We start from the raw sequence: 15,708 nt of genomic DNA, 5'->3' as shown, positions 1-15,708 counted from the left end.
TTTCCTGTAGCTTTGCTCTCTTTTACAAACCCAGTGAACATACGCAGGCGCAGGAGTGGCTGTGTGGTAAGTAGCTTGCTAACCAACCACATGCTTCTGGGTTCAGTCCCACTGCGTGGCATCTTGGGCAAGTGTCTTCTACTATAGCCTCGGGCCGACCAAGGCCTTGTGAGTGGATTTGGTAGACGGAAACTGAAAGAAGACTGTCGTATATATGTATATATATTTATGTGTGTGTGTGTTTGTCCCCCTAGCATTGCTGACAAACGATTCTGGTGTGTTTACATCCCCGTTACTTAGCCGTTCGGCAAAAGAGACCAATAGAATAAGTACTGGGCTTACAAAGAGTAAGTCCTGGGGTCGATTTGCTCAACTAAAGGCAGTACTCCAGCATGGCCGCAGTTAAATGACTGAAACAAGTTAAAGAGTAAAGAGTGTACATATATTTCCTATTTCAAACAATAGAGATAAGACTCAAGTTACATACATTCTCAAGAATTCAACTTCTCTGCTTGACATTAAAACACCCACCCCCAATAAGGGCCTCAACTCACACATTTTAAAGCCCCATGACCTCCATTTTTCAGGAGCAAAGTCCCTTTAACGGGTTCTATAAGACTGGAATTTTGGAACCTGTGCATAAAAATCAGTAGTATGGGATACATGTGTCAGGATTACAATTTCTGCAATTTTGATGAAATTCTAATCATAGGTATTCCAGTTCATAACAGAAAAGTCTAATTCTTCAATTGCATGTAACACGGGCAACGCAGGGTATCTCTGCTAGTATATATATATATATTATAGGTATTATTAATAAGTTAGAAAATGGCGACATCTATTGGATATAAATTATTTTATGAATTATTTAATATCATCACCTACAATTGTTTCATTTCATAGCCAAAATTAAAATTACAAAACATTTTTTAATTCAATAATTATAATAATAATCATGAATAATGATTTACAACATGTAAGGGTAAGATTATATAATGAACCAGCAGAGGCACCCAGCATTGACTGGCAATGAAATTTTTCCTCACATATTGGAAGAAATAAAGCAAAATAGGTTGCAAAGAAATGTGTTAATGTAATTTCAGTTCATTCTTCAATTGGGATTTCAATTCTGAATTCATAAGAAAGTAGTAATATTGATAAAAGAAAAAAAAAATTTACCACTTTTATGAAAGGAGTGAAATTCTATGACATATGTTGAAGGAAATTATCTAAGAGCTTCTGGGTAAACAACATTCTTTTGTTTTCTGGTTTGGACCATAGAAATAAGTCTTGCAAATTACCTGCCCTGGAGCAAGCAACAAAGTTGACCATGAGAAAAGCAAACCAGTAGATTTCAAAGACTGACCTTGACCTTTATGAACGGACAGTGCAAAGTGAAGTAGTACTGGGATTGTTCGTTTGAACTGAAAGGGCATGTCTGTTGGTTTGGTTGTAATTCTTGGAATGAAAACCTCTTCCCCAGAGGCACATCCAGTGATGATGGTAGCTTCTCTTACATTAGGTGATAATGTCTTCACAATAAACCTTGTCCCATCACATAATTTAGGAGGATCTAAATTTCTTGGAAGCATCATTGGGACTCCTATCTTCGGAAAAAGTTTCTGTGGTGGAACTCGAGGTGGCTCCAGAGAATTAATGAACTCTGTTGGGTAATGGACAGCTTGGAGATGAAAATGATGATGATGTCAAGGATGTGTTTCCTCTCCTGTATGGATGAGTTTGTGTTTAATTAAAGTATCATTCACAGCAAATGATCTACCACAGATATCACACTGATATGGTTTCTCACCTGTATGTAAACGTATGTGAGTAGTTAAGCTACCTTTTTGAGTGAATGACTTTCCACAGATATCACAGTGATATGGTTTCTTATCTGTATGCACACGTTTGTGAGCAGTTAAGTTACATTTATGAGTGAATGATTTACCACAGATATCACACTGATATGGTTTCTCTCCTGTGTGAATGCGTTTGTGTTTAGTTACGTCACTACTTCCAGGGAATGATTTACCACAGATATCGCAGTGATATGGTTTCTCACCTGTATGCAGATGTTTGTGAGCAGTTAAGCTACCTTTTTGAGTGAATGATTTACCACAGATATCACAGTGATATGGTTTCTCACCTGTATGCAAACGTACGTGAGTAGCCAAGTTACCTTTTTGAGTGAATGACTTACCACAGATATCACAGCAATATGGTTTATCACCTGTATGAATGCGTTTGTGAATACTTAATACTATGTTTCGAGCAAATGATCTACCACAGGTATCACAGTGATAAGGTTTCTCTCCTGTATGCAAACGTATGTGAGTAGCTAAGTGACCTTTTCGAGTGAATGTCTTGCCACAGATATCGCAGTGAGATGGTTCCTCACCTGTATGCAGATGTTTGTGAGTAGTTAAGGAACATTTTTGAGTGAATGACTTTCCACAGATATCACAGTCATATGGTTTCTCACCTGTATGCAAATGTTTGTGAGCAGTTAAGTTACATTTTTGAGAGAATAACTTACCACAGATATCACAGCGATATGGTTTCTCACCTGTGTGAATGCGTTTGTGTGCAGTTAAGTAACTACAGTCAGGGAATGTTTTACCACAAATAACACAGTGATATGGTTTTTCGCCTGTGTGGATGCGTTTATGAGTAGTTAGGTACCCTTTCCGAGAGAAAGACTTTTTGCAAATATCACAATGGTATGATAATTTTTCTCCTTCTTTCGTCATCTCTTCAAGAAACAAGCCATCCTCTACATTTCCCCCATAACTCATTGTTCTATAATGTTTCTGATACTACCACAATAAATAAATATTTTTCTTGTATTTCTTCTTATATATATATGTTTCTGTTGACTTCAGTATCCGAAGGCCATAAATTTCCTTGTAAATGTATCCATGTTTAATTAGAATGTGAAATGGAAATATTTCAGGCAGTGAGGAAGTGAAATATCTATCAATCTCAGACAAGAACACAGTATTTCAGTTATTGATCATAGATATATTATATAAACATGTTTATATCTGTTATTTATCACATCTTCCTTTAGTCTTTCAAAGTTTATTAATATTCATGACGTATCTCAAGTAAAAGTCCGTTCATGCCAGAGACGTCTGATGTTCTGAAATGATATAGAAACAATATAAAATAAAGAAAATAGTTTAAAAGGAGAGATTCAATAATAGAAATGTTAGTATGTTTTCATAAGGATAAACCGTGGATATAAATTTTTACCTCATGAGTTACTTTCTATTTTGTTATTAAAATTATATTCTACAACCTTGAGGTAATGTCTACATATTCACAGGCATCGGCTCCTCCACCTTCAGATATTATTCAACATTTTAAACAAACTAAGTTTAGGGTTACGGTTAAAAAGTCGTTCTAGGATCGACTACTTACGACTAAATAGCGCGGATGCGCGAGTGCGCGCACCGGGACCACAGTTCGGTAGTAGTACCCACATAAATGTGCAACTGAGTTCTAGAAGCAGTGTTTTTCACCCACTTTTAACAAGAAAACTTCACACTTTACCACACTAAACCAAGCTACGTCTCTATATCTCTCCGCTTAATGCACGATGCTTGCCTCCAACTCCCTAATCCTGTCCCTTTGGCACTGTATCATTATTCTCGTATCCCTAACCACAACAGAACGACAGTCATTTTTGGTTTTTCTATCATTATAAGTGAATTTCTGTTTTCCTATATAACGTATAAACAGAGGCATATCTTTCGGGTGCACTTGTCCAAATTTACCCCAATATACACGTAGACAACGATCGCCGATACAAAGCGAAAGGGACCACGCAGAAACGGTTTGCGACATTCACCTGAGTTCACTAATTAATTATCATTTTATGTGACTGCTATAATCAATTAAACTCAATTAATTACGGTATATTTCGTACACATAAAAGGGCAAAGCATTCAAAGACGTCGACTTAACCGAAATGTATATTAATTACTTACCTGGTGTTTTATATAAATCCGGGTTTAATGTGAAATGTCTTTAATTAAGCTTAAGAGACGTTTCAACGGATAATTGAATTGTAAGACGATTGAAAAACCGACACGGTAAACAGCGAAACGAAATCAGTCTGGAGATTGTGAACGTTATGTCATCAACCATTTGTTATAAAATAAATGTTATCATTTTTTTCCTTTTTAATTGCATCAAAATACACATAAAAATATAATACAGACTTTTTAAACCTTGGATTGTAAAGTATATCTAGACGAAATTATATTTTATTAATGGGAATTATAAAAACAAGATACGAAACTAGACATGAAATGAAGGAAACGAACCTTCGGTATCTGGTGAAAAGATTAGAAACAAGATTATTTGGAATAGATTAAAATATATTTAAATCAAATTTACAGAAGTTAAGTTTATCCTAAAATTCCACAGAAGCATCTGAGATAGTTGATCATTTTTAATATTATGATTCTCTGTTAATTTTAAATTCGGTAAAAGGGAAAATTTTCATCATTATACTTAATAGTAGATATGGAATTTGATACATCTCAAATTTCGCCAGATTATTATTTAAGAAGGAAAGAATGCTGTTTTGAAATGCTGAAGATTATTTTCTAGAAATGAATTATAAAGTTACGAGCTAAAAGTTATGTTATTTTAGCCAATCCTAAATCCTACATTGGCAGCATATTTCATTAAGCAACCGTAATATATCATAACGTATATTAAATGTTCTTATAAGCCAACACCACGTTCTACGGCATTAGCAGTGATCTTTACAATATTATGTTATCTGAAGTTTTATTATTTACATCTGTCTTCTCGATGCCAAACGTTGTAGCTAAAAATCAATGCTGACTAGAATTTCTGTAGAAATATTCTTAAGAGATCTTGTTGCCCATATACTTTATTTCGCTTTCTCTTCGCCACTCTCCTCTTAAAGTTTTGATACACATTATAAATTAATATCGGCATTAGATTTTTGCTCAAGGCCAGCAATTTCGGAAGAAAGGAATGAGTCTGTAGCAGAATCTAGATACTGGAATGATCTCCATTGCAAGAAAGATGATAGAGCAACCTCCCTTCCATAGTCTTCTCTAAGCATCAAAGTTATGAGACCTGATTCTTAATCATTCAAAAAGCTTGGCATTTCTCTTGGAAGTTTCTAGAACGTCTAGCATTTCATTAATAAAAACAGCTGGCTAACCCAGCTTTTTGCTTCTTAATCGATCAGACTTATACCCATTCATGTCATTGCTATGTCCCTCTATTTCTCTACGCAACGATTGAAACCATCACAAGATCAGAACCTCACTTTACTTTAGTTCAGTCTGTTGAATGTTGATGTCAGACACACACACACACACATCTATATCTATAAAGATGAGAATGTGTGTCTGTCTGTCAGTGTGAATCCCTAAAACCTGAGAACTACACAACCAATTTCATTCAAATCTTACACATACCTTACTTAGGGTCCATGTAGTGTCATGGGCAAACAAATTTATAACCTCTCTCCTAGGCCAAGCCCACAGCAATATCATATCTTCTCTACTTCAGTATTACATGACAAGTGAAATAAAAGCATCTCTCAACTGTAATGTCAGATGTTTTCACTTAAATACTGAAACTATTATCTCACATATATACTTACAATATATATATTATGTGTTTATATATATGTATATATGTTTATATATATGTATACATATATATTATGTCAGGTCACTTTTGAGTGCTACTGGTAACATGTAACCCAGTACAACCTGTTGCAGGGTCAGGTCGTCAGCGACTAAACTAGTAACCCCGCCAAGCTTGCTTGGTGAGAAGGGTGTTTATTGGACACCCTGCGGGATGAGAAACAAAACCCACCAATAAATGTCTTAAGGCTGTATCATGCGCGGGGACATAGAAATAATCGGACTGAATACCCGATCGCACGGTTAAACCATTGGGAATGAAGGACACCTAGCCTTTGTTGGGGCATCCTTCTAGGAGAATGTAACTCAGGTAACTGGGATAACTCCGACATAAAACCTGCAGCTCAGTGGTTACCGATGATGTTGATTTGTTCTTCTTTTCGGATTATGGCTGCTGTTGCTTAGTGAGTGGGATTGACTCAGTGCACAGCCTTCCCTCATTTTAAAAAGAAATCTTCTTGCATAGGCATTGCATGATAACAACATTGATTAAGCTTCATGCAATGGCCATACTCGATAACGAGGGGGCAGCCACCATATGTATACATCTGCACAAATGTATATATATCAAAATCAAAATCAAATCAAATCAAAATAGATGAACATCAATGGAATTTGTATCTTTGTGGTACCAGTGCCGGTGGCATACAAGAAAACCATCCGAACATGGCCGTAGCCAGTACCGCATCGACTGGCCTCCGTGCTGTGGGCACGTAACAAACACCATCCGATCGTGGCCGTTCGCCAGCCTCATCTGGCACCTGTGTCGGTGGCACATAAAAACACCATCCAAGCGTGACCGTCTGCCAGCCTCGTCTGGTACTGTGTCGGTGGCACATAAAATCACCCACTACACTCTCGGAGTGGTTGGCGTTAGGAAGGGCATCTAGCTGTAGAAACACTGCCAGATCTGACTGGCCTGGTGCAGCCTTCGGCCTCCTCAGACCCCAGTTGAACCGTCCAACCCATGCTAGCATGGAAAGCGGACGTTAAATGATGATGATGATGATGATATGTATACTTGTATATGTGTATATATATATATATATCTTCTTCTTTCTTTATGCCTTTAACCCTCTAACGCAGAGTATAGGCCACTTATAGTTGAATTCCATGTCGCATAATTTTTGGCTTCTGTACTTATACTCTGCCATGAATGTCCCCCTTTCTCTAATTCCTTCTGTGTTGATCTCCACCACAAGTCCTTAGGCCTACCTTTCTTTCTATATCCATCCGGTTTCCACTGTAAAGCACTTTTAGCTACATGTGGTGTGTCTTTTCTAATTGCGCTACCAATTCTATTCCACTTTTTCTTAAATATTTGCTCCCTAATCAAAACTTGATTTGTTCTTTGCCATAGCTCCACTTTGCTTATGTATTCGGTCCATCTAATTTTATGTATACTACGCAAGCATCTGTTGATGAATGATTGTATTTGCTTATTTGACTTGACTGTTGTTCGCCATGTCTCAGCCCCATACAATAACACCACTTTTAGATATAAGACCCAAGTTAAAAACATTCTCAAGGATTCAACTTCTCTGCCTGACATTAAAACACACACACACAATACAGGCCTTAACTCACACATTTTAGAGCCTCATGACCTCCAGTTTTCAGGAGCAAAGTCCCTTTAATGGGTTCTATAAGACTGGAATTTTGGAATCTGTGCATAAAAATCAGTAGTATGGGATACATGTGTCAGGATTACAATTTCTGCAATTTTGATGAAGTTCGAATCATAGGTATTCCAGTTCATAACAGAAAAGTCTAATTCTTCAATTGCATGTAACACAGGCAATGCAGGGTATCTCTGCTAGTACATATATATATATATATATGTATATATAAATTTTGGGTATTATTAATAAGTTAGAAAATGGCGACATCTATTGGATATAAATTATTTTAGGAATTATTTAATATCATCACCTCCAATTGTTTCATTTCATAGCCAAAATTAAAATTACAAATAATTTTTAATTCAATAATTATAATAATAATCATGAATAATGATTTACAACATGTAAGAGTAAGATTATATAATGAACCAGCAGAGGCACCCAGTATTGACTGGCAATGAAATTTTTCCTCACATATTGGAAGAAATAAAGTAAAATATGTTGCAAAAAAATTTGTTAATGTAATTTCAGTTTATTCTTCAATTGGGATATAATTTATTCTTTAATTGGGAATTCAATTCTGAATTCATAAAAAAAAAAAAAATAATAATAAACCAAAAACCAAAATTTACAACTTTTATGAAAGGAGTGAAATTCTATGACATATGTTGAGGGAAATTATCTAAGAGCTTCTGGGTAAACAACATTCTTTTGTTTTCTGGTTTGGACCAAAGACAAATAAGTCTTGGAAATTACCTGCCCTGGAGCAAGCAACAAAGTTGACCATGAGAAAAGCAAACCAGCAGATTTCAAAGACTGACCTTGACCTTTATGAACGGACAGTGCAAAGTGAAATAGTACTGGGAATTGTTCGTTTGAACTGAAAGGGCATGTCTGTTGGTTTGGTTGTAATTCTTGGAATGAAAACCTCTTCCCCAGAGGCACATCCAGTGATGATGGTAGCTTCTGTTACATTAGGTGATAATGTCTTCACAATAAACCTTGTCCCATCGCATAATTTAGGAGGATCTAAATTTCTTGGAAGCATTATTGGGACTCCTATCTTCGGAAAAAGTTTCTGTGGTGGAACTCGAGGTGGCTCCAGAGAATTAATGAACTCTGTTGGGTAATGGACAGCTTGGAGATGAAAATGATGATGATGTCAAGGATGTGTTTCCTCTCCTGTATAGAGCAAATGATCTACCACAGATATCACACTGATATGGTTTCTCACCTGTATGTAAACGTGAGTAGTTAAGCTACCTTTTTGAGTGAACGATTTACCACAGACATCACAGCAATATGGTTTCTTACCTGTATGCAAACGTTTGTGAGTAGTTAAGCTACCTTTTTCAGTGAATGACTTTCCACAGATATCACAGCTATAAGGTTCTCACCTGTATGCAAACGTATGTGAGTAGTTAAGTTACCTTTTTGAGTGAATGACTTTCCACACATATCACAGTGATATGGTTTATCACCTGTATGAATGCGTTTGTGTTTAGTTAGGCTACCTTTTTGAGTGAATGACTTTCCACAGACATCACAGTGATATGGTTTCTTACCTGTATGCAAACGTTTGTGATCAGTTAAGCTACCTTTTCCAGTGAATGACTTTTCACAGATATCACAGCTATAAGGTTTCTCACCTGTATGCAAACGTATGTGAGCAGTCAAGTTACCTTTTTGAGTAAATGACTTTCCACAGATATCACAGTGATATGGTTTTTCTCCTGCGTGAATACGTTTGTGAATAGTTAAGCTACCTTTTTGAGCAAATGACATACCACAGATATCACATTGATGTAGCTTCTCTCCTGTATGAATGCGAGTGTGTGTAGTTAAGTCACTACTTCCAGGGAATGATTTACCACAGATATCACAGTGATATGGTTTCTCACCTGTATGAAGACGTTTGTGAGTAGTTAAGCTACCGTTTTGAGTGAATGATTTACCACAGATATCACAGCGATATGGTTTATCACCTGTATGAATGCGTTTGTGAGTAGTTAAGATACCTTTTTGAGTGAATGATTTACCACAGATATCACAGTGATATGGTTTCTCACCTGTATGAAGACGTTTGTGAATAGTTAAGCTATCTTTTAGAGAGAATATCTTGCCACAGATATCACAGCGATATGGTTTATCACCTGTGTGAATGCGTTTGTGAATACTTAGTACTAAGTTTCGAGCAAACGATCTACCACAGATATCACAGTGATAAGGCTTCTCTCCTGTATGAATACGTTTATGATGAATTAAATCATTCCTCTGAGAGAATGTTTTACCACAAATATCACAGTGATATGGTTTTTCGCCTGTGTGAATGCGTTTATGAGCTGTGAAGGAACTATTTACTGCAAAGGACTTACCACAGATATTACAGTGGTATGGTTTGTGCCCTGTATGAGTGCGTTTGTGATTAGTTAATACATAGTTTACTGCAAATGATTTACCACAGATATCACAGCGATATGGTTTTGTACCGGTATGAATACGTGTATGAGTAGTTAAGTGAAATTTTTGAGAGAATGATTTACCACAGATATCACAGCGATATGGTTTCGTACCTGTATGAATACGTGTATGAGTAGTTAAGTAAAACTTTTGAGAGAATGATTTACCACAGATATCACAGCGATATGGTTTCTCACCTGTGTGAATGCGTTTGTGTCTAGTCAAGTTACTAAATGCAGGGAATGTTTTACCACAAATATCACAGCTATATGGTTTCTCACCTGTGTGAATGCGTTTGTGTGTAGTTAAGCCATCACTTCCAGAGAATGATTTACCACAGATATCGCAATGATAGGGTTTCTCACCTGTATGAATGTGTTTATGATGAATTAAATCATTCATCTGAGAGAATGTTTTACCACAAATATCACAGTGATATGGTTTTTCGCCTGTGTGAATGCGATTATGAGCTGTGAAGGTACTATTTACTGCAAAGGACTTACCACAGATATTACAGTGGTATGGTTTGTTAACTGTATGAGTGCGTTTGTGATTAGTTAATACATAGTTTACTGCAAATGATTTACCACAGATATCACAGCGATATGGTTTTGTACCGGTATGAATACGTGTATGAGTAGTTAAGTGAAATTTTTGAGAGAATGATTTACCACAGATATCACAGCGATATGGTTTCGTACCGGTATGAATACGTGTATGAGTAGTTAAGTAAATCTTTTGAGAGAATGATTTCCCACAGATATCACAGCGATATGGTTTCTCACCTGTGTGAATGCGTTTGTGTGTAGTTAAGTTACTCAACACAGTGAATGTTTTACCACAAATATCACAGCTATATGGTTTCTCACCTGTGTGAATGCGTTTGTGTGTAGTTAAGCTACTTTTTCGAGTGAATGATTTACCACAGATATCACAGTAAGATGGTTTCTTACCTGTATGCAAACGTTTGTGAGTAGTTAAGCTACCTTTTTGAGTGAATGATTTACCACAGATATCAGAGTGGTATGGTTTCTCACCTGTGTGAATGCGTTTGTGTCTAGTTAAGTTACTAAATCCAGGGAATGTTTTACCACAAATATCACAGTGATATTGTTTTTCTCCTGTGTAACTGCATTTATGAGTTTTTAAGGTACTATTTGCTGCAAATGATTTCCCACAGTCATCACAGTGATATGGTTTCTCTCCAGTAGAAATGCATTTATGAGTAGTTAGGTTCCCTCTCCGAGAGAAAGACTTTTTGCAGATATCACAACAGTACGATAATTTTTCTCCTTCTTTCGTCATCTCTTCACGAAGTAAGATATCCTTTACATTTCTCACATAACTCATTGTTCTATAATGTTTCTGATACTACCACAATAAATAAATATTTTTCTTGTATTTCTTCTTATATATATATGTTTCTGTTGACTTCAGTATCCGAAGGCCATAAATTTCTTTCTTAATGTATCCATGTTTATATCTGTTATTTATCACATCTTCCTTTAGTCTTTCAAAGTTTATTAATATTCATGACATATCTCAAGTAAAAATCCGTTTATGCCACAGACGTCTGATATTCTGAAATGATACAGAAACAATATAAAATAAAGAAAATAGTTTAAAAGGAGAGATTCAATAATAGAAATGTTAGTATGTTTTATAAGGATAAACTGTGGATATAAATTTTTACCTCATGAGTTACTTTCTATTTTGTTATTAACATTATATTCTACAACCTTGAGGTAATGTCTACATATTCACAGGCATCGGCTCCTCCACCTTCAGATATTATCTAACATTTTAAACAAACTAAGGTTAGGGTTAAAAGTCGTTCTTGGATTGACTACTTACGACTAAATAGCGCGGATACGCAAGTGCGCGCACCGGGACCACTGTTCGCTAGTAGTACCCACATAAATGTGTAACTGAGTTCTAGAAGCAGTGTGTTTCACCCACTTTTAACAAGAAAACTTCTCGCACACTTTACCACACCGAACCAAGCTACGTCTCTATATCTTTCCGCTTCGTCACATTTCCGCTTCGTGCAAGATGCTGGCCTCGTGACCGCTATAATCAATTAAACTCAATTAATTACGGTATATTTCGTACACATAAAAGGGCAAAGCATTCAGAGATGTCGACTTAACCGAAATGTCTTTTAATTACTTACCTGGTGTTTTATATAAATCCGGGTTTAATGTGAAATGTCTTTAATTAAGCTTAAGAGACGTTTCAACGGATAATTGAATTGTAAGACGATTGAAAAACCGACACGGTAAACAGCGAAACGAAATCAAATCGGGAGATTGTGTACGTTATGTCATCAATCATTTGTTATTTATAAAATAAATGTTACCAAATTTTTCCTTTTTAATTGCCTCAAAATACACATAAAAATATAATACAGACTTCTTAAATCATGGATTGTAAAGGATATCTAGGACGAAATTATATTTTATTAATGGGAATTATAAAAAAAGATACGAAACTAGAAATGAAACGAAGCAAACGATGGATCGTTATCTGGTCAAAAGATTAATTGGAATAGATTAAAAAATATCTAAATAAATGTTAGGCGAGTTAGGTTAATCCCAAAATTCCACTCGAGCATCTGAGATATTACATCATTTTTAACATAATGATACCATCTACTGATAGTTCATTATATTGATATTGACCTGTATTATATGTTTAGGTATACATATATACGAATGTATATATGTTCTATATTCGTATATATGTATACATACACATATACATGAACATATAACAGCTTGGTTCAGCCGCTGCCTGTGTCTGCCTTGTCTCATGCTTTCTGCTACATCCCAGAGTTCCTTGGATGGTGATACTTTTATCTTTATTGATAGACTTTAGAAGGGAGTGCACCAAATGTTGGAGCCTGTTCAACGTGAAGCTGTGATTGGCCATATTTTATTGATCACATAGGTAATAGTCTTTACAGGTGAAGCCATGATTGCTGAATATTCGCTACATAAATGATGTGAAAGCCTATTAAGTTGATGTAAATATAGTTTATGGAACAATAACCCATATAAAGTCTAGGTATGCGACTAACATACTGATAAAGCCACCTTCCTTGTTCAGACAATGGGTTGAGCATTTTAATAATGTTTTAACAATTTATCTACCAAGTCACCGATGACTCCCTGCACTATATTCTAAATATAATATAAGGAGTCGCTAGTGATGCCCCATGCTATATTCTTAATATACCATGGGAGTCACCAGGAGTTTCAATGCGGATTTATTTCTTTTATATATATGGAGTCTTTGGCGTGGCTGTGTGGTAAGAAGTTTGCTTCAGAACCTCATGGGTCGAGGTTCAGTCCTACTAAGTCGTACCTTCGGAAACTGTCTTCTACTATAGCCCAAGGCTATGGTGGAAGCTGTAAGATGTCCAGTGTATGCATGTATGTATATGTGTGCTAGTGTGTATATGTGTGTGTGTGCTAGTGTGTATATGTGTGTGGTCTGTTTGTGTTTGTTTCCCATCACTGCTTGACACTAGGTGTTGGTTTGCTAACATCGGCATGGCTTAGCAGTTTGCCAACAATGGCCAATAGAATTAGGGGCCTGGTATGAAAATAAGGACAGTGATTGCTTCATTCAAATAAATCCCTTTAAGGTGGTGCCCCAGCATGGCTGCAGTCCATGAAAAAAGACCAGAACCTCACATTACTATGGTTCAATCTCAAATCTCTTTAATACCGAAACTGTTAAAGTGAAACTATTATCTCACATATATATAGGCATACATATATATCTCTTACTAGCAGTATCGCCCGGCGTTGCTCGGGTTTGTAAGGGAAATAATTATATAAGCATTTTTAGAGATGTAAAGTATAATAGCCATCTCAATATGGCTAACCACAAAGGGGGAGGGGTGTTACTGTAGCTTTTTACGTTCTGAGATTTAATAATAAATTTTAGAGAGTTACTTCCCTTATATATGTCAAAAATGGGAAAAATTGATGGTAAATTTTTTTAAAATCGTAGACTCATCATAGACGCGCGCTAATACCCAGACGGTCTCGATATGAATCACGACTATAAGATACCCGGTTTTGGTTAAACTGCACCGCAAAATGTGGGAGTAGTTAGGAATCTAAATCGTAGGAGACAGACACACAACCTCACTTTTATATATAAAGATTTCCTCTATTTACATAATATTGAGGTCTCTTTCTTTCTTTTGTTATCTTACTGTTTTTACCAATATACATATATATATATATATATATATAAATATATATATAGTTACAGAGATGTACTTGCATAGCAAGTGACTTGATCTGAGATCGTGTGCTGGAACGAAAACAGTTGCAGCATTGAAGTGTTTATAAGCCATTTAAGAAACACACAAAAACCGTTAGATTCACTTCAACATTTAAATTTAATTTGTCAAAATATTTTCGTCGCTTTGAGACCGCCACCTGTTAGCACGATATTTTTGTCAGTGAACAGGTTACGGTCTCAAAGCGAGGAAAATATTTTGGCAAATTAAATTTAAATGTTGAAGTGAATCTAACGGTTTTTGTGTGTTTCTTAAATGGCTTACAAACACCTTCCACGCTGCAATATATATATACACACATATATATATATGTATGTATGTATGTATGTGTGTATATGTGTATGCATGTATGTGTGTGTGTGTGTGCGTGTCTGTGCTTGTGATTGTCCTCCACCACTGCTTGACAACGAATGTTGGTTTGTTTACATCCCTGTCACCTAGTGGTTTGACAAAGGAAACAGATAGAATAAGTACAATGCTTACAAAAATAAAACTGGAGTTGATTCCTTAAACTACAATTCTTCAAGGCATTGCCCCAGCATGGCCACAGACCAATGGCTGGAAAAAGCAGAAGAATAAAAGAATACATTCTCTGCTTTGGTCTTATGTTCAAGGCATGAGAAAGCTTGAGTTTACATGAGAAGGCCTAACAGACCTGGTAGAAACAGCAGCCAAATCTCCCTCAAATCACACCTTACTGTCTTATGTATGTATATATATATGAGCCAATGAGGGGGACCTCTACATGGTAGCTAGACCTGGTAGAAATAGCAGCCAAATTTCCCCCAAATCACACCTTACTGTCTTATCTATTTATATATGTATGTATGAGCCTATGAGGGAGACCCCTACATGGCAGCTAGACATGGTAGAAATAGCAGCCAAATCTCCCTCAAATCACACCTTACTGTCTTATGTATGTATATATATATATATACATACATGTGTGTATAGATGAATATATAAATACATTTAAATATCTATATACACTTTTGGGCGATCTTTCTGCTTCTTAGAGATAACTTTAGATGTTATATTCGTCCTAAATAACTTTGTATGAATTGAAAAAGTAAATGAATTGAAATTCTAAAAGAAAGGAATTTGTTTACATACATGTGTAAAATGGCAAATGTTTGTGCAGTTGTCCGATGGAACTGATGTATTATAATGAATAGTCCTTCTTCTTGTGAATATTAATTTGATTAATATGAACTGAAAACCAGTGGTGTAGCATAGGTGATCTTCTAGCAAAAAGGATGACCAGTCTGAATGGGTCGTCCCTGTCACACACACACACACACACACCCTCACACACACGCACACACACACAGACACACACGCACACACACACACACACACGTTAGCTTACAATGTCTGTCAACAATTGACACTGTCGTATAAATTAGCGTGTCTATGTGTCTAATGAGGAAGTGGGAGTAATAGGCAGAGTAAAGGCTTCAAAGTGAAATGTTAAAATATTGAGTTTTCTCGAATTTTGTCTTAATTTGGGGGTGAAATTGAAAGAAATTTTGTATGGCATGAACCAATGGAAGTTCTTTGAAAAATCATAGGTAAAGTCTAATTGAAGAAATTGTGTGAGGAGTAA

At 36.0% G+C, this 15,708-nt stretch overlaps 3 protein-coding genes across 4 annotated transcripts in view; 2 read left to right on the top strand and 1 right to left on the bottom strand.

The window, feature by feature from the left end:
- The window catches only part of LOC115225006 (zinc finger protein 239-like), a gene marked incomplete at its 3' end in the record, with an annotated part of 188,247 nt that overhangs the window by 110,840 nt on the left and 61,699 nt on the right, over nt 1–15,708 (top strand). The window lies entirely within an intron of this gene.
- LOC118768185 (zinc finger protein 91-like) overlaps nt 1–15,708 on the top strand; it is a 339,442-nt gene that overhangs the window by 279,056 nt on the left and 44,678 nt on the right. The gene's annotated exons all lie outside the window — the stretch shown is intronic.
- Nucleotides 1–15,708, bottom strand: part of LOC115225010 (zinc finger protein 208-like) — a 34,908-nt gene that overhangs the window by 11,808 nt on the left and 7,392 nt on the right. The window contains exons 4-7 of the mRNA XM_036514149.1: nt 14,690–14,694; nt 9,108–9,422; nt 2,231–2,448; nt 1,811–1,978 (exon numbers count right to left, since the gene is read on the bottom strand). Of these exons, the coding sequence (XP_036370042.1) occupies nt 1,811–1,978; nt 2,231–2,448; nt 9,108–9,422; nt 14,690–14,694 (706 nt within the window). The remainder of the gene's footprint in view (nt 1–1,810; nt 1,979–2,230; nt 2,449–9,107; nt 9,423–14,689; nt 14,695–15,708) is intronic.

This window comes from Octopus sinensis, linkage group LG27 (assembly GCF_006345805.1).
Source record: "Octopus sinensis linkage group LG27, ASM634580v1, whole genome shotgun sequence".
Classification (NCBI taxonomy): Eukaryota; Metazoa; Mollusca; class Cephalopoda; order Octopoda; family Octopodidae; genus Octopus; species Octopus sinensis.
The sequence above is the reverse complement of the archived record's forward strand: the minus strand, read 5'-3'. Positions and strand labels throughout refer to the sequence as shown.